The sequence below is a fragment of the Callospermophilus lateralis genome, chromosome 11 (assembly GCF_048772815.1).
Source record: "Callospermophilus lateralis isolate mCalLat2 chromosome 11, mCalLat2.hap1, whole genome shotgun sequence".
Taxonomy (NCBI): Eukaryota; Metazoa; Chordata; class Mammalia; order Rodentia; family Sciuridae; genus Callospermophilus; species Callospermophilus lateralis.
Genome location: NC_135315.1, coordinates 98,508,975 through 98,529,263, shown reverse-complemented (window position 1 = coordinate 98,529,263; position 20,289 = coordinate 98,508,975). Strand labels below are relative to the sequence as shown.

The 20,289-nt window shown below is 34.0% G+C and overlaps 1 protein-coding gene across 1 annotated transcript in view; it reads right to left on the bottom strand.

Moving 5' to 3' along the window:
- LOC143410717 (integrin beta-6-like) overlaps nucleotides 1–6,060 on the bottom strand; it is a 49,679-nt gene extending 43,619 nt beyond the window's left edge. The window contains exon 1 of the mRNA XM_076871486.1: nucleotides 5,821–6,060. Within this exon, the coding sequence (XP_076727601.1) occupies nucleotides 5,821–6,060 (240 nt within the window). The remainder of the gene's footprint in view (nucleotides 1–5,820) is intronic.
- Between the last annotated feature and the right edge of the window lie 14,229 nt (nucleotides 6,061–20,289).

Genomic DNA, 20,289 nt, shown 5'->3' with positions numbered 1-20,289 from the left:
ATAATTGATGTGGCTGTGTCCTTGAGGTATTCTGTTTTTAAGTCCTTTGGATATAGTATGAGGAGAGGGGATAGCTGGGTCAAATGGTGGTTCCATTCCTAGATTTTTAAGGAATCTCCATATTGGCTGTACCAATTTTGCAGTCCCACCAGCAATGTATGAATGTACCTTTTTCCCTGCATCCTCGCCAACACTTATTGTTGTTTGTCTTCATAATAACTGCCATTCTGACTGGAATGAGATGATATCTTAGAGTAGTTTTGATTTGCATTTCTCTAATTGCTAGAGATCATGAGCATTTTTTCATATATTTGTTGATTGATTGATTGTATATCCTCTTCTGAGAAGTGTCTGTTCAGGTCTTTGACCCATTTGTTGATTGGGTTATTTGTTTTTTCATTGCTTAGATTTTTGAGTTCTTTATATACCCTATAGACTAGTGCTCTATTTGATGTGTGAGGGGTAAAGATTTTCTCCCAGGATGTAGGCTCTCTGTTCACCTCACAGATTGTTTCTTTTGCTGAGAAAAACCTTTTTAGTTTGATTCCATCCCATTTATTGATTCTTGATTTTAATTCTTGCTCTATAGGAGTCCTATTAAGGAAGTTGGGGCCTAATCTCACATGATGGAGATTAGGGCCTACTTTTTTCTTCTATTAGACGCAGAGTCTCTGGTTTAATTCCCAGGTCCTCGATCCATTTTGAGTTGAGTTTTGTGCATGGTGAGAGATATGAGTTTAATTTAATTTTGTTGCATATGGATTTCCAATTTTCCCAGTACCATTTGTTGAAAATGCTATCTTTTCTTCTTGGCACCTTTGTCTAAAAGAAGATAATTGTGATTTTGTGGGTTAGTCACTGTATCCTCTATTCTTTACCATTGGTTTACCAGTCTTTTTTGGTGCCAATACCATGCTGTTTTTGTTACTATTGCTCAGTAGTATAGTTTATGGACTGGTTTAGGGATGCTATCTGCTTTATTCTTCCTGCTAAGGATTGCTTTAGCTATTCTGGATCTCTTATTTTTCCAGATGAATTTCATAATTGCATTTTCAATTTGTATGAGGAATGCCATCAGGATTTTGATCAGAATTGCATTAAATCTTCATAGTGCTTTTGGTAGCATGGTCATTTGATTGTATTAATTCTGCCTATCAAAGAGCAAGTTAGATGTTTTCATCTTTTGAAGTCTTATTTGATTTCTCTCTTTAGGGTTCTATAGTTTTCATTGTATAGATCTTTCACCTCTTTTGTTGATTCCCAAGTATCTTTTTTTTTTGAGGTTATTGTGAATGGGGTAGTTTTCCTCATTTCCTTCTCACAGGGTTTGTCACTGATATACAGAAATGCCTTTGATTTATGGGTGTTTATTTTATAAACTGCTGCTTTGCTGAATTCATTTATAAGTTCTAGAAGCTTTCTGGTGGAGTTTTTTTGGGTCTTTTAGGTATAGAATCATTATCAACAAATATTGCTAATTTAAGTTCTTTTCCTATATATATCCCTTTGATTTCTTTCATCTAATTGCTCTGGCAAGTATTTCAAGAACTATGTTGAATAGAAGTGATGAATGAGGGCATCCCTGTCTTGTTCCAGTTGTTAGAAAAAATGCCTTCAATTTTTCTTCATTTAGAATGATGTTGCCCTGAGGCTTCGCTTAGATAGCATTTGTAATATTGAGATATATTCCTGTTATTCCTAGTTTTTATAGTGTTTTGAACATAAAAGGGTGCTGTATTTTGTCAAATTCTTTTTCTGAATGTATTGAGATGATCATATGATTCTTATATTTAAGTCTATTGATGTGATGAATTATATTTATTAATTCAATATTCTATATGTTGAACAAAACTTGCATCCCTGGGATGAATCCCACTTAATTATGGTGCACAATCTTTTTTGATATGTTTTTGTATTCGATTTTCCAGAATTTTATTGAGAATTTTTGCATCTATGTTCATTAGAGTTATTGGTCTGACGTTTTCTTTCTTTGATGTGTCTATGCCTGGTTTGGGGATCAGGGTGCTATTGGCCTCATAGAATGAGTTTGGAATTACTGCCTCTTTTTCTATTTTCTCAAATAAATTGAAGAGCATTGTTATTAGTTCTTCTTTAAAAGTCTTGTAGAACTCAGGTGTTTGTCCATCCAGTCCTGGGCATCTCTTGGTTGGTAAGCTTTTGATGGCTTCTTCTATTTCCTCACTTGATATTGGTCTGTTTAAATTGAGTATATCTTCCTGACTCAATCTGGGCAAATCGTATGACTTCAGAAATTTGTCAATGTCTTCAATTTTTTGGAGTATAAGATTTCAAAATAATTTCTAATTATCCTCTGTATTTCTGTAGTGTCTGTTGTGATATTACTTTTTCTATCATGTATGCTGGTAATTTGAGTTCTCTCTCTCTTCTTTTTGTTAGCGTGGCCCAGGGTCTGTCAATTTTATTTATTTTTTCAAAGAACCAACTTTTTTAATCAATTTTTTCAATTATTTCTTTTGTTTCTATCTCATTGATTTCAGCTCTAATTTTAATGATTTCTTGCCTTCTACTGCTTTTGTTGCTGGTTTGTTCTTCTTTTTCTAGGGCTTTGAGATATAGTGTGAGGTCATTTATTTGTTGACTTTTTATTCTTTTAAGGCATGAACTCCATGCAATGAATTTTCCTCTTAGTATTGCTTTCATAGTGTCTCAGAGATTTTGATATGTTGTGTCTATGTTCTCATTTACCTCTAGAAATATTTAAATCTCCTCCTTGATGTCTTCTGTGACCCATTGTTCATTCAGTAGCTTATTTTTTAGTCTCCAGGTGATGGAGAAATTTTTATTTTTTTATTTTGTCATTAATTTCCAATTTCATTCCATTATGTTCTGATAAAATGCATGGTAGTATCTCTACTTTTTTTATTTGCTTAGAGTTGCTTAATGGCAAAATATATGGTCTATTTTACAGAAGGATCCATATGCTGCTGAGAAGAAAGTGTATCTGCTTGATGCAGGTTGAAATATTCTATATATGTAAGTTAAGACTAAGTTATTGATTGTGTTATTGAGTTCTATAGTTTATTCAACTTTCATTTGGAAGATCTATCCAGTGGTGAGAGAGGTGTGTTAAAGTCATCCAAGATTATTGTGTTGTGTTCAATTTTACTCTTGAACATGAGAAGAGTTTATTTGATGAACATAGCTGCACCATTGTTTGGGGCATATATATTTATGATTGTTATGTCTTGTTGGTGTATGGTTTACTTGAGCAGTATGCAAAGTCCATCTTTATCCCTTTTGATTAACTTTGGCTTTAAGTCTACTTTATTTGAGATGAGTATGGAAACCCCTGCTTGCATTTGCAGTTCATGTGAGTGGTATGATTTTTCCCAACATTTCACCTTCAGTCTGTGTATGTCTTTTTCTATCAGATGAGTCTCCTGAACACAGCATATTTTGGGGTCTTTTTTAAATCCAATCTGCTAGCCTATATCTTTTTATTGGTGTGTTTAAGACATTAACATTTAGGTTACTATTGAGACAAGGTTTGTATTTCCAGCCATATTTGTTTATTTTTGTTATTTTACTTGAATTGGTTTTCCTCTTTGATTAGTTTTTACTTTAGTGTACTACCTCCCTCTGCTAATTTTCATTGCTGTTTTTCATTTCCTCTTCATGAAATATTTTGGAAAGATGTTTTATAGTGCTGGTTTCCTAGCTATAAATTCTTTTAACTTTTGTTTATCGTGGAAGGTTTTTATTTCATCTTCAAATCTAAAGCTTAATTTTGCTGGATACAAGATTCTTGGTTGGCACCCGTTATCTTTCAGCACTTGATATATGTTGTTCCAGGATTTTCTAGCTTTCAGAGTCTGTTTTGAAAAATCTGCCATTATCCTAATTGTTTTTCCCTTATATGTAATCGGATTCCTTTCTCTTGTGGCTTTTAAAATTCTCTCCTTATTCTGTATGTTGGGCATTTTCATTATAATGTGACTGGGTGTGGGTATGTTTTGATTTTGTACATTCAGCATCCTGTAGGCTTCTTGAATTTGGATTTCCAAATCATTCTTCATGTTTTCCTGATATTATTTCATTGAATATATTGTTCATTTCTTTGTTTTGGACCTCTATGCCTTCTTCTATCCCAATAACTCTTAAATTTGGTCTTTTTATTCTATCCATATTTCTTGAATGTTCTGCTCGTGGTTTTTTATCATTTTTGCTATATGGCCTATGTTCATTTCAAGATGATTTACTTTATCTTTATTGTCTAATGTCCTATCTTTTTAGTGGTGTACTCTGTTGGTGATGCTTTGAGTTTTTTATTTTGTTTTTTCTTTCTTTCATTTCAAGGATTTCTGTTTGGGTTTTTGTATAACCTCTATCTCCCTGTTGAGGTGATCTTTTGCTTCATGGATTTGTTTATGTAGCTCATTGTCGAAGTGATCTTTCATTGCCTGTGTTTGTTCTCTTATGTCTTCTTTGTGATCCCAAAACATTTAAGCCATGTATATCCTGAAATCTTTCTCTGTCATTTTTTCTGCTATAGCTGCCAATGCTTCTAATGATGTGTTGTTTTGATTTGCTTGTGGTACTTTAATCCCTTATATTTTCATGTTGCTCATGTGTCTTCCTTTCTAGCTCTGTGGATCTGGTGTTTTATTGTTTTACCCTATAGATTTATACAGCTCTTATAGGGTTCCAAGATCTCTCCTTTGTGGGGAAGGACAATGTTAACAGATCCCAATATCAACAATACATCACCTATAAACAAATTGTTGTTGTTAAGACATTTAGAGTTTAGTCTTAATGTCCAGAAATGTTGGATTCTATTATTATTTAAAATATAATCAGTGGTTTCATAAAATTGTTCACAGTTTCTGCCAGTGGACAATGAACTGGGGGTCAGGTGTAGGACAATATGTTGAGGGGAGAAGATGTGAGGGTATATAGTTAATATATCTTAGGAAATATGAAGGACGAATCTAGTGAAGAGGGTTAGTAGCAGGAGAATACATAGAAGGTAATTTGGGGTAGACAATTATGTGGGAAGACAGTGCAGTACATAAAACAAACACATATATGGTTTTAGAAAAATACAGGATGTTAAAATAGTATAATTTGGAGGGTGAAGGAAGAAGAAAGAGAAAAAAGGAAAGAAAGAAAGAAAAAAAAGAGAAGAAAAAGAAAGAAAACAAAAAAGGGCTTATGCAATTTCTCTACATTATATTATTCAGGTGACTCAGTCCTCAAAGTCCTATTTCATTCAAAGTTTCATACATATGTTGGGGATGTGATGGCCAGAGGATAGAAGGGTAGAAGAAAAAGAAGAAGTAGAAAAAAGACTCTTAGAAATCCATTTCTTTCTCTTCTCACTCAGTAGGTGGGGTTGGCCCATTCAGTAGGTGTCTCTGCCCTCAGGATGGTGTAGGCAACCAGGGTGTGAAGACTGGACCTGGTGTGGAGTATCTGGAATCAGGGAGTGCCTCCCACCAGTCCCAGCAGGGAAATAGTGCCTCACAGATTTTTTTTTGTTGTTGTTTTTGTTTTGTTTTTGTGACCACTCACCTGGCTTGAGCCACGGGTAATATCTCCCTCTATTGCCTGGAGATTTCCCAAATCTTGATCTCTCTGTTATGCTCTAGACTTTAGTCCCCTCCCCTCTCTTATTTATCAGGTCCCAATTGCGGGACCTCTCACTTCCAGGCTAACACCAGGTAGGCGGTGCCCTGTTCACACTGCACTCCTGTCCAACTGAGAGCTGTTCCTGTGTTGGGTGGTCACTGTGCCAAGTTAATGCCATTGGGGAAGGGGGAGGAATTGGAAATAAGTTACCTGGTCAAATGGTGATTTGATCTGATAGCCACGCCCACCACAAAATGTCAAGGAAGTTTTCCCAAGATGGAGTCGGTCTGCTTCTAGAGCCTGGGTGTCTGATGATGTGGAGGGAGCTGGGTGATGGCTTTGTGCTGTGGGTAGGTAGTTGCGAGTGACCTGTGTGGGAGCAGAGCACAGTCTGGAGTTCTGCAGAGCTGTCCATAGGTGTTTCTGCAAAGCTGCTTGGGAGCCATGCATGAGCTAGAACTGCGGGCTTTGGGTTCGGAGTCCAGAGACTACTCAAGCTCAGAGACTCTGATTTCTGCACGGTGGTTACAGTGTTGGTGATTTCTGCAAAAATACACCAGCCCCTGGAGATCCAATCTGGGAGCTGCCCCCACCTAATATGGTGAGATTGTTGAGCCAAGATGGCAATGGTCTGTTTTCAGCACCCGAGTGTCTGGTGAGGAGGGGGAGCCAGGCAATGGTGTTGGACTATGGGTAGGTAGCAGCTGAGTGACCTGTGTGGGAGTGGAGTGAAGTCTTGATGATCTGCAGATGTGGTTGATAGGTGATTCTGCTGAGGTGCTCGCCAAGTCTTGCCTAAACTGAAAACTTCAGGCTTTGGGTCCTGCTCAAACACCAAGGCCTAGAGCCCTACCTGGGGTCACAGTGCTCATGATTTCTGCAGAAAGTAGCTGTTAGGGGTCCTCTAACACTCTCAGAGTTGCAGTATTTTGACTAGATGAGATCTGGATCACAGAGCAACACAGAAAGCTGCCTCCCTCTGTTCTGCCATCTTGAAACTCTCCTGTTCCTAAGTATTCTACTCCTTTTTATGCTATGTAAGTGGAATTATTTTCTTAAATTCTTTTTCAGATTCTTATTGAAAAGAAATGCAACTGGTTTTAGTGTATTGATATTCTTTGAGGGAATATTACTGAATCCATTTATTAGTTCTAACAATTTTTGCTGCATCTCATAAGTTTGAGAATATTGTCTTTTTATTTTATCTGCCTCCATATATATTTTAATCTATCTAAAATACTGGTTGAGTAGTAGCGTATCATTGATTTCCATGTGTTTGTGAACTTTCCAAAGTGTTCCTCTTTTCAATTTCTATCCTCTGAAATTTCTTAAGTTTTGCTTTGCAACCCAACATATGCCTGACCCTGGAGAATATTTCCAGAGTGTTTGAGACGTTATGTAATCTGCTGCTGTTGGTGGGAATGTTCTGAATATGTCTGTGAGATCCACTTTGTCTATAGTGTTAGTCAAGTTCACTGTTTCACTATTGATTTTCTGCCTGGATGATCTATACTTTGTTGAAAGTGGGTTATTGAAATCCCCTGCTATTGTTGTATTGCTGTCAGTTTCTCCCTTCAGTTTGGTTAATATACACTTTATTCGGGTGTTCCAGCATAGGCTGCATGTATATGTCTGTTTTTATAAAAGCATCGCATTGCCTGTAACGCTGAGCCTTTTGGGATCATAATAATACTGGTCTCACAGAATGAGTTAGAAAGTATCTTTTCCTCATCTTTGCTTTCTTTCTTTTTATTTTTATTTATTTATTTATTTATTTCAGATATACATGAAAAATTGGCATGAACTCTTACTTAAATATTTAAAAGAATTTATCAATAAAGTCATCTGGACATAGGCTTTTACTTGTGGAAAACTTTAAAATTTTTAATTCAATCTGTTTGTTTTTGTGGGTCTATTCAAACATTCTATATTTTCTTGAATAATTTTTGCTTTTCTAGGAATTTATTTTATTTGAGTTATTTAATTAAGTGGCATCCAGTTGTTCATAGAATTACTGCATCTTTTCTCTTGTTTTAATTCCCTCTTTCATTATGCTTAGGCATATCTTATTTTTAAAGTATATTTTAGAGAGCCTGTAATGCCACTGACTCATGAGGCTGAGGCAGGAAAATCACAAGTTTGAGGCCAGCCTCAGAAAATGAGTGAGGCCTATCTCTCAAAATAAAACATAATAGGGGTTGAGGAGGTAGTTCAATCCCTAGTATCACACACAAAAAAGCTATATATACCAGAAATTAATTAAATTTATAAAAGTATGAATAATACTAAGGTAAATTAGTAAAGTATGTTAGTAGAAATGAGTTATTAAAGATATCTAAACACAAACACATATATTTGAAAGTGTAATATGATTCTAGATATACATAAATATGTACAAGGTAATAAAGTAGAAAACATCCATTTAAGCAAAGGTCTTGACTTTAGGATTTTATTAATTAGAATACAGTATCACCAGTCATTTTTGTAAAATATATTTTGTGTGAAATATGTAAAGTTTATTCAGGTTAAAGCAGAATAGAATGGAATATTAACAAATATAATTCATGCTTTTAGGAGATTTTTTAAATTTGACATTTTATTTCTAATGAAATAGTATCAGTGACACAGTAGGAAAGTAACAAATATAAGCAAATTAAACCACAACAACAACAAAAAAGTAAAGTGTGGGATAAATTTTGGGACAATGATAATGCCATAATCCTGGGTAGAAATTTCTTATATTTTCTCCTTATTTGAAATGTCACACAAAAATCATCTATTTCTAATTTCAATCCATATTTTAGATAATATTAATAATATTCCCAATGTCTTATATATCCTAGGAAGAACTCCCTTATTACCTTATTTATCCCTAAAAGAAATCTATAAACACTTTCAGTATTACCATTAAGCAAAAGAAGATTTGAACTTATAGAGATATTAAGAAAAACAAAAGCATATATAAGCAAATTTGCATAATTTGCCTGGTTGAGTACTTGCTTTCTATGGAAGTCTTGCAGAAGCCTCTAGCTAAGCCAGAATCCACTGACATTGGCACTTTAATGGCTTAAGAACATATAGGTCATATGACCAATGACAGATCCCATTAACACAGTTAGGGGGTCAGAAATGGGTTTATGCATCCACTCCATCTCAACTACATCTGCTCCTTGACTCACCCTGGTATCTCAGCAGCATGGTCATCAACTTACAATAGCAGGCATTCCATTCATTTATTAGAATGAAGTAAAAGTCTTGGCTTTTTAAATAACTGCATGAGAAAGAGGATTCGTTCATGAAATTATTCACAAGTGCCGGTCTCAATTGCATGTCACATAGGGATGTTTGTAGCTCAGCTGCCTCTCTTTTCTTTGTAAGTAAGGTGTTACTGGCTCTCATTCTGTGATGAGTATCAGAGTAATGTCCACAGAACAAAGTAAGACAAAAGATCCTTTCTTCTTCTTGTTATGTACTTTTCCCCCTTTCCAATAAGAAACCCCTGAGAGCAGAGTAGGAAGGTGTCTCCACTTCAATAATCACACATTATAGTGAATGAAAGACAGTAAAGAAACAAGCTTTGTATTTTCATACTGAAAATTACTTTATTCTTGGACCATAACCGTTCAGTTGCTGATAAGGATGACTCACAGAGCAAAAATAAGATTGTAGTTTTTCAACTTTATGACTTATTATTAATTGTAAAGGATTGATATTTTTAAATTTTACAGGTTTATTTTACTCTATGTGCATGTCAAATAAGCAGATTCTCAAGAAATTGTAAATGAGAAGAATATTATGTGGGTCAAAAGAAAGAATAACAATAATGAGATGGATATTTATAAAATAGAAATGTTATGGTCATTTTGTCTGAATAAAAACAATAGAAATCTCATTTACTGTTTGCATTTAAGAATATAAAATGATACACTATGATGAAAAATATAATTTAGTTGTACAGCTAGGCAGCAGTGCTTTTTATATAAAGTCAAGTAGAAAAATTAAGAAAAGCTGATTAGGACCTAAAGAATTAGTCACTAATTTATAAGAACAGGAAAGAAGAATCAGTGCACAGTGTCAGTATTGAATGATTATGTTACAAGATTCTTTATTCTTGTCTTTGAGTTTTTATTAATTAGAATATAGTATCACAAGTCATTTCTGTAAAGATAAAAAAAGAACTACATCAGACAATAAAAAGATGGAAAGATTCTCCAAATCAGTAATGGCAGACTAAAATGCAGAGAGGGGTCCTGTGTTCCAGCAATGAAATAGCATATAAATCAGTCTAAAGAATTTCATCTTGAAAAATGAAACATCTTGAAAAATTGTCAAATTGCCAGAAAGATTTCATTAAGATTTTTGAGAAACATAATACAATTTTTTGTCATTTTATAATTCAACCAACTATTCCTTCCTAGTAGGTATACAATGACCTTAGAAGTTAAAGCTGACATCATTGAATGCCTTTGAAAACTTCAGAGGGTAGAGCTTGGCAGACACCTGTGATTCTTCAAGGTGTGTGTGTGTGTGTGTGTGTGTGTGTGTGTTTGAAGCTAATTAATGTGTTACTTTAAGAAGACCTGAAAGATTATTTTAATATTTATCCCAATATGAAATGAATAGCAAGTCATCTTTTTATTGGTTTCTGACATCATATAAAGATTCCTGGGGTGAAAAATGCCTCACTAAATGAGTCACATTTTCTCAGTTTTATATTCTAAATGGAGTTTTTCTAACACTTTTCTCATCTGAAGAAATCTATGAGACACTGTATTTTAATTAGAAAAGAAATTTAGTTCATACAGAGCAGGGAGATGTACAGTTTTACTGATTGCTTTTTGTTTCCTCCTAAGAAAACTGGTTACATGGCTAAACATAAAGGTCAAAGGAAAACAGTCATTATGAGCTTAGTGCATGAAGTTAAAGAGGTTGATTCAATACAAAAGTAACATCATCTCACTCAATAAGTTATTTTTCTACCTTAATAAATGAATAAATAAATAAATAGTCACACACCATTGATGATTATACATATTGTTACAAATAAATTTAATCTTATTTTTTGGGGTGGGGTTCTTTTTTTTTTTTTTTTTGTCTTTTTTGGAACTGGGGGTCGAACCCAGGGCTCTTCCAATTCAAGGCAGATGCTTTGCCACTGAACCACATCCCAGCCCTTGTTACAATTAAATTTAAAGAGCATAAGTAATCAACCAATGTAAAAAGACAGCTTGACAATTTAAGCATCTGCACTGAGGTTAAAAAAAAATCATTTTTCACAGGAGGTTCAGCTGCAATAATAGCACGTGAGCTTTGGTTGAATGCCCAGTGCTATGCTTTTTTTCTTACTAATGCTGTGAGTGTGGAAATCCTAAAGCAGCGATGGAAACAGGAGACAGGACATACACAAATCAGTAAGGAGTCTGCACTGCAGATTCTTTACCTTTTGCCACAGAGACCTCATAGGATCTAGATTCAGACAGATATATTTTTATTAAATATTCTCTTGTAGAAAGGGCTGTCATGCTTAAAATTATAAGAAATTAATAAAAGAAAGATAGGATTTTTGCACTCCCAAAACTGCCAGGGTATTACAAACATAGGTATGTCTAAATAGGCAAAGTAAAATGGAAAATTAAGACAATTTATCTACCTACTGGAGAAAATTTCCTCTTCCATTAAAGAAAGAAAACTCATCATGAATGAATCTGATTAGATGTTCATTTTGTTCAGATACCAGTTCCAACTCTCACATCAGACACATACAGCATTTCTGCCTAATTATGCTTAATATATTTTTCATTAAAGTAAAAATTAGATAATATCCAGGTCTTTTAGTCATACCCAAAGATAGATTTATCAGTTGTTTTTCAATCATAGAAGGATTTTGGACGTTCTGTTGAGTGCTAGCTAGCTACCAACAACAGTAAGTTTACTATTGAAGCTTCTGGTCTGTCATACACGATGGGAAGGTGGTACAGTGGCTTAGTGGGAGATCGTGCTGCAGAGTGCTACACAGCTCTGGAGAAATCAAAATAGCTACTGTTTACTGCCATACTGTCACTTACTGAAATCCTGCTATTAATTCAGAAACTGTACATAATTAAATATTCTTACAGGTTAAAACTTCACATTTGTGCCTCAGTTCTCCTGTTGAATTATGTGTACTGGCAAGACAAAAGCAAAGCAATGGCTTTCTTTCTTGAATATAAATGGCACATTAATATTATAAAGAGCCTAATTTATTACTTATTAAATGGCCCCACATGAATGATGAAAGTTAATATAATTATTTAGTCATTTTTCTTCCTCATTCTCTGTACACAGGAAATACCATGTTGTATTCACTACTGGTACCTTTACTGTCCAGCACTGCACATGGTAAGTACTCAATAAATATTTTTAAATGAAGAATAGTTATATTATTTGGATTTTTAATTTGTTTATTTATAGAATAAGAAAAAATAAAAGAAGAAAGGGAGGGAGGGAGGAAAATACAGAAAGCAAAAGAAAAATTCACTCCCCAAAATACTGGTGCATTGTCTGTGTGTGTAAAGCTTACTTGTTTGGGCAAGTTCACTGACACAACACTTTTGCCTATACCAAAGTATCTCCTAGGGGGAAAAGTCAGCTTCTCTTTTGAGGAGATCCTCAAAGGTTTAATGACAATGTTAGCAGGTGGTAAATAGAAATATGTGCAACAATTGCTCAAGGAGAGTCATTATGGTTATGAGTCAGTCTAAACTTTTCCAGCAAGAGTCTGGCAAAGATAGATTAAGCTGGAGGTGTATGGTGAGAGAATTACAGAATTTCGCCACCCAGGTAATGAGGAGGGGCTAAAGAAAACTGCAGATGCAAGCTCAAATAAGAGTGTACAGGGCTCCCCACCTCCTCAGTATACCACCACCAAGAACAACCGTCCTGTGCCAGTGTAGGAGGATAATTTTTTAGCTCTTTGTCTCTGCCTCAATCTTCCTACTAGAGGGGAAGGATTTTAAATTAGTTTTGTAGATTAAATGTCATTTAGATTGAATTTATTTGTGCATGTGCCCTCAAAGGATTTCAAAGAAGAGGCTTGTTTAGTATGTGGAAATATTAAGTAAATAAAATGAACAATCTAATTTCTACCCTCTAGCTAAGAATTTATACATCTGCTCCTGACCAGCCACTAGAAATGAAATAATTAGCCCCTTGATGGAGTACTGTAGTACCATGGATAAATTATAGATTAAGGATGAGTCTAATTTTAACCATGCAGAAGTTTAGTTTTAAAGTAATACATATTAAATTTTAAAAGATTACACTATTCAGAAGTTAACTCACCTGTCATGAATTACCCAAAGTAAGATGAATACACCCAGGTCCTAAATGTTTACACAATATAGCAACATCTATATTTAAAATAATGAATTAGAAATTATTAGCATTTTGAATAATTTTCCAAATTTTTGATTTTTAAAACAGTTAAATTTTCCTATATCCATGTTATGGTTAGATCTTAAATGTTTTTCCAATGGCCTATGTGTCAAAGGCTTGATCCCCAGCTGATTGCAGTGTTAGCAGGTTTGGGGGATGGGTCTTAGTGAAAGGAAGTTGGAACATCAAGGTGTGCTCTGGAAGGTTATACTGGAACCCTAACCCCCTCTTCTTTCTCTGCCCTGACCACTATATGGTGAACAGACCTCTGTCACCGTTGCTACAGGCCGTGATCTTACCAGAGGCCCAAAGCAAGGTCTAAGTGACCATGGACTAAAACCTCTGAAACCAGGAGCTAAAATAAATCTTTTCTACTTTTAAATAGTATTAAGTCAAAGTATTTCAAAGGTATATTTTGTTAGTTTCATTAAATTAATACTCAGGTTTCCACAACGTTCTGAGTTTTTTTTTTTATATTGAAACATACTTGAGTTGCTAAGAAAAGAGTTTTGAGTTGGCTCGATTTTTTAAAAATACATTAATATACATGCTTTCTTTTAAAATTTCATTATAAATTTACAATGCAAAATAATAACAAGCAGTCGAAAGCTTACATAGACAAAATTTTATTTAAACCTAAAGGGAAATTAACTGGAGTTTGTTCTGAGCCAAATAAAACAGAAACAAAGAGTAGTGTGATTGAAAGTGGTTCAAATAGTCAGAACCACAAGATTGAGTCTCTTGCCCAGTCAGAGCAATATCTTCAGCCATTGTTCAAATCTAGAGCAACATTGTTCCAGCTGGCTGGCATCAGGGAGTCCCATTCCTTGAGTTCCTTTTTGAGTAATATACTTCTTGACAACCTGCTTTGATTTGAAAATCCATCTTCTTTCCATAAGTAACATGAAGATGTCAGAACTCCATTGTTCTTAATTTAATCCCTTAATGATGGTCATGCCTATTTTACTGTATTTACAGATATATGCTACATTAAAACTGCTTTGTAAACTTTTGGATAAACAAATTAAAATATGTATTTTCCTATTGAAGTAATTAAAGGCTCCCATTTCTTTTTCTTTCCAGTTTTTCTTACAAACCATCCAGTTTTTGTCTTCCCTGCAGGGCTTACACAGAAATATTTGGAACAAATGGTGGAAAGGGTGGAAGGAGGAGCCCCACCTCTTTCCCAATGGGCATGTCACTTGCTCCTATCTAAGACTGGGGAATCTAATACTCCCAGTAGCATATCTTTTCGTAGAGCCCAAAGCTATAGGCTTATTTTTCTCTTAAATATTTTCCTATTCCAAGTTTATCAAAAAACACTTAAAAAGTTACATTTTTCTCTGAAATGTTATTCAATCTGACTTCAAATTTTGTGTCCTAATGAAAGTGCAAAATTTAAAAAGTAAAATAAGGTGGGGCATGTGAGAATTATTCATATTATTTTTCAGTGTCTAGATATTCTTTCAAAACGTCAAAGGTGTGAGTTGGTAGGAGCAGGAGAGCAGGAGAAACTGAGACCATACTAGAAGAAAAGAGAAGAAGAGCCCAGAGTCAGAAATAGTCAGCTACACCAGAAGAAAGGGTTGAACCAATAAAATGTGACCTAGGAAGAGGCACAGAAATTAGAATATATAGCACATAATCTAGAAAGATGTTTTGTCAATAAATTAAATGATAAATAGGAAATAGTGAACAAACCTTAAATACATATGGAAGAAACAGGTTTCAATTTTTAAGTATTGTCCAAATGGAGCCCACAACTTCCTTACTATGTTGTCAAATAAGAGCTGCACCAGCTGCATATGTAAAGGGAATAGGTTTGTCCAAGCTCCCTCATCAGGAACAGGCAGAGGTAAGAATGAATTTTGTTAGGAGATAATGTGTACAAAGAAACTGAACAACAACAACAAAATGGAAATGAGATATGTAGGTCTTAACTGTAGAAAGATCCAGCACGCAAATGACTGTCAAGGAAAGGCATGAATAGACCAGAACTAGAGACCACAATTGAAATAATTTCTAATTGTGCATCTAAGCAAATTCTATTGACCAAATTATATTGCTTCAGACAGATAATAAGCCTATATTTCATTTATTATGATTTTCTAAACCTAAATATTGAACTTTCTGGGAACTTGCAGGTATTTGGTACATGATCCTTAGATAGAAATTCCAAATTAGGAAAAGACATAAAGTCTGATGCAAAAGTAGGAATGCATGCAAGAACTGGAGAAATATATACAATAAAAAGATCAATTTTTTCTGAAACAGATTTATACAGACATGACTTAAACCTTCTTGTTGGGACATGGCATTTTCTATCAGTTTTCCCCAAAAACAACTTTTCCAATCTTCCTTAGCATTTTAATCAGATGATCCTTATTTTTTTGTTGAACACATAATTCCCCAAAATACAATTTGCCATGTTTCTTACATGTACATATTTATGAACATCTTTTGTTCCAGGATAACATTTTGTGTCCTAATGAAAGTGCAAAATTTAAAAAGTAAAATGAGGTGAGGCATGTGATAATTATTTATATTATTTTTCAGTGTCCAGATGTTTGTGTAGCCAATAACTAGAAAATAGACATAGTATCTCCCTCCAAATAAAGGACAGATTTGTTTCCCAAGATAATAAAAGTAATGTCTTCCTCCAGGGCAATCTTTGTGCTGGCCTGCTGCAAGTCCCCTTAAAAGGCATGGAGTGTCCTAAGCTCAGGTTTCCTCAGCTATGACCAGGACCCACTGTGTACATGGCATCCACCTGGACCCAAATCTATGTGAGCCCAGGGGGTTGGGAAAGGAGAAAAGTGAACATGTGCATTAGGCTATGCTGCTGCTCTGCTACATGTAATAAAATACTTTGTCTTTTTCCATAGTCTCTTGTTTTCTGCCAGCACTTATAAAACTATGGCAAGCTCAGTGGTTAGATTGCAGCTATTTTCAAATCTCACATAGTTTCTAATTTTTAGACTATATTTATCAAATTTTCTGCAGTTATGGAACGGCCACATAAACAGCTTTTGACAAGTGGGGCTTCAATGGAATTGCTTTGTTACATTCATGGTATATACTTGAAATTAGAAAGTTTTTCTACTGGGCTCTGGAAGTTTCAGAGCCCATTAGGGAACACAGTGTAAGTTGAGGAATACACTCCATTCAAGATTGTACAATAAGCTAGGTTTCATGGTCTCCAAAATTATATAGGATTTCAGAAGATATACATTTTTATTTTATTGAGCATGATAATGGGCCAGTTACTTACTAAATGATGAAGGTTCATTAACTCCATCAAATCTCATGAAATCTTTATAATGCAATACTCATTTTACAGGTGCATAAACTGATTATTTACAAACTTAAACTTGACCACCTAGTAAACTGCACCCAACTGGAAATTGGTATATAACTAGAAAAATTAAATTAGAGAAGAGCAGGGATAGAGATGGACTCACTTTTGTTGATACAATTACATACAATATTACAATTGGAGCTCCAGAAGGGCCAGGGCCTACCATGTATCCAGCACCAATTAACGTTCCTGATATAAACGGGGTAACTGATACTTGTCAAATGAATAAGGGAGTTGGAGTCACTTAATCCCACTATCTCTCAGTTCTCTCATAAAAACATAATAGAAATTAATTTTAAAAATTGCTAGAATTAGAAATAATACATGAATAAATGCTACTGCCATATATAAGACAGACAATCGATAGCTATTATACTTAGTGAACATATATGTAAAGAAAAGTAGCAGGTAATTCATTAATTTCTTCTGATCTTTATTGACCAATTCTGATTCCCAGAGTGAATTATGGTAAACATATTACACATGGAGGCACCCTACCTTATTTGGCATTTAAATATGAATTAATTGGTTAATATCACATGTTAAAAATTCAAGAGTAATCACAGCATGGATGTAATTTTATTGTTTGCTTAATATTTACAGCAGGTGAAGACTGTGTAAATACCCATCAGGTCAAAAATTATCTTCTCTGAAAAAAAAATAGCCAAATTAGCTAGTTAGCCCATATATAATGCTGAATCCTGGAGATGAATACATTCCCAAGCAGCTGCACTGCATAATTAAAGTGCAAATGTTGGTTGATAGCCTGCATTTTCCTAATCTCTAGCATTTTTCTTAGTTCTGCTTTTTTAAAAAGAAAATAGAAAGAATGAAATATTGCTAAAAGAAGAAGAAGAAGGAAGAAAGAACAAAGAAGAAGGAAGAAGAATGAAGTAAGTACAAAAAGAGGAAGAAGAAACTGACCAACATTCTGGACCCAGTCTTTACCTAATGTTTTAAAAATATTGAGCAATTATAGCTTAAAATACTAAGATCTCCACAGCAAATCTTTCACTTATTACAAAGAGTCATTCCATCATGAATGGACACAAATCAATGTGGGATTAACAGAGGAAAAGGGTGAGACTGAACCAGTCTTATGAAAGAACAGCGTCGAAATGTCCTTCCTGACTAAGAGCTCAAATAGATGCCTAAAGGGAAGAAATTGAATTAATTCCAAACAAAAATTCTCTGGAAGTATTTGCAAAACTAGATATGTAATGCATTTAGTAATGTGGTCTGAGTTCTTATAAAAACAAAACTAATAATTTTGTTCTTATAAAGATTTATGTAAAACCCTAACAATAAGAACCTAATGCAGATCAACCCAAATAATGGTAATCATTAAGTTCTACTAAATGAATGGGCATATTCAATTTTCAAAAGGCATCTATTTTAGTTGGCAATTGAAAAAACCTTTCTAAACATGAAAAACTTGAGCAGTTTCAAATAGGAAGAAATTTAAAATTAATGTATATCATATATGAGAACAAATATTTTAGGTTATTTATATTTATTCTTTAGAATTATTATGTTTTAGGTAGAACATAAATCTTTAAAATATACACTTATAAAATTAAACTTTAGAAATAAAAAGAGGTTTAGCAGTTCATTAGTATAACATTGTAGATCCAGTTTTCTGTTAAATAGCAGGTATAAGATATTGTTGCTGCCCCCATTTCTTGCTACAGATTTTATAACTATTTTGGGATATGGCCCTATTTCAGTCAGATTTAAACTCATTACTACATTCACTTGGTGGAAGAGAAATTATCTGTCATCTTATATTTGACAGGATGTTCTCCTGGGCTGTATATTTTAGGTTCAAATATAGATTCTGCCTCCTTCTGTCGTTTTGAGTCTTGTCTAGTTAACTCGGTAGAGGATACTGTATTTGTTAAATGCTATTTAACTAAATGCTAACTATTACTGATCTAAAATAGTCACTTATATATTCTTTTATTTCAATATTGTAAGTGTTTGATTTCCTCACTTTGTTATACTACCTTCAATTGGTGCCTAAATCTTAAATGCACACTGATCATTATTTGGGGGATAGAAAGCATATATTCCATATCTCTTTGAGAGCCAGAAATGAGAACTGGGACAGCTGTGTTGTGTACTACATTCTCCATTACTGGTTCTTATATTTTTGTAAGAGCTGCTATTTTTGAATGCATCTTATGAAAGTACTTTCATCACATGGCTTAGTGATGAAGTCATTTCAAGCTACAAGGTAGGAATAAAAAGTCATCTTTTCCCTAAAATCAATTCTACAAATGTTCAACAAAATCATTGGCTACAAAATCAGATGTGTTTTCCATTCTTTATTCTTAACACAAGTTTTAATTTTTCAACATTGTAAATCTTTTACATCTCTATCAGTGGCATTGCTTCAATCTCCTTTTATAACACTATTCCCCACTTATTTTTAAATATTGAAATAATGTACTATAAAATATATTTTCTTTATTAAGGGAACTTCTGACCTGTTTCTTACTGACATCATAGTGTCTTCTATTTTAATGTTTACTGACTTCTGACATTTCTCAGCTAGAAAAGATATATTTCTCATATTCTCTATGGTGATATCACAAAATTTCAAAGTTGGCCCTAGTATGATGAATGTAAGTCAACTAATGTGTGATTCAGATCATTGTTAAAATTTATTTTTTCAAAAAGTTTTGTAGCAAACAAACTATATCCTGTCGATAAAAATTCTAATTCTCAAAATTTCTATACATGCATCTTTATTAAAGATATCAGATCCAAGAGACAATGTTTTTAAGAGTAAGAATATAGTAAAAGTTAAACAGTATCCTAATCACAGTGAAATATTGTAAATATTTGAGAATTTATTTAAAAATGTGTACATACCTGTAATACTACATTTGCAATGCTGATGTCTCCTGCTAGATCATAAGGAGGAACTCTCTTCAGAGTATGCAGACAGAGTTGCAGTAAGATAGGGAAGTGACACTGACTCAAAAGTTCTGGGAAGGAGAAAGAAACAAATTAAAAAAAAATCCAAGTAACAATAAGAAAGTAAGAAACCCTGTTTCTTCTTCCAACTAGGTTTTATTGGACTTAGAAGACAATGAGTTGGAGATTTCACTTTGACTAGTGTGAACAAATCAATATCATCCAAGCTCAGACAGTTTTGAGATGGGAAAGTAATGTTGTTTAATCATCACACCAGGACAATACCACATTGTCCCAATTAACCAGGTGGATACTGCTCAGGCCACCAAAGATGGATGTATGATTTTTGGAAAGATAGTGAAAAAGGAGTTGTTAGGAGGGACTGGACTGGCACTGTGTGAGGACTTCTCCAGCACACGCTGAAATTCATGGACCTCATTCCAAAAAAATTATGCATATTGTATGTATTTACATACGATTAACATGTAGTAACTGTACACATATTTATGGAGTATGGTGTGGTATTTCAATACATGAATACAAGATGTACTGATCAAATCAAAATAACTAATATTTCCATCTCCATATCATTTCTTTATTTCTGGATCCTTCAAGCTGTTCTAGATCTTTATAAAATAGATGATAGCTACTGTGAACTGTATCATCCCTCTGTGCTGTAGAACACTAGAACTTAGGATTTCTATCTGTGTTATGCTATCTGTGATTTATAAGGAAGTTTAATCACATTCCACAGATTAGTTAAAAACTTCATCCATTATAGTGTAAAATAAAACTACTGATTTTCATTATAGGAAAAATTATTTCTGTATATTTTCTTTCCACATTCCAACTGTTCTTATGCTCCACACTAAGTACCTAATGAAAAGCTGAGGAGAAAAATATGACAGAGAGACATGTGTATTTTTCACCCATTCACATTATAATAAGAATAAAAAGAAGGAACAGATTTATAGTGGAAACTACAA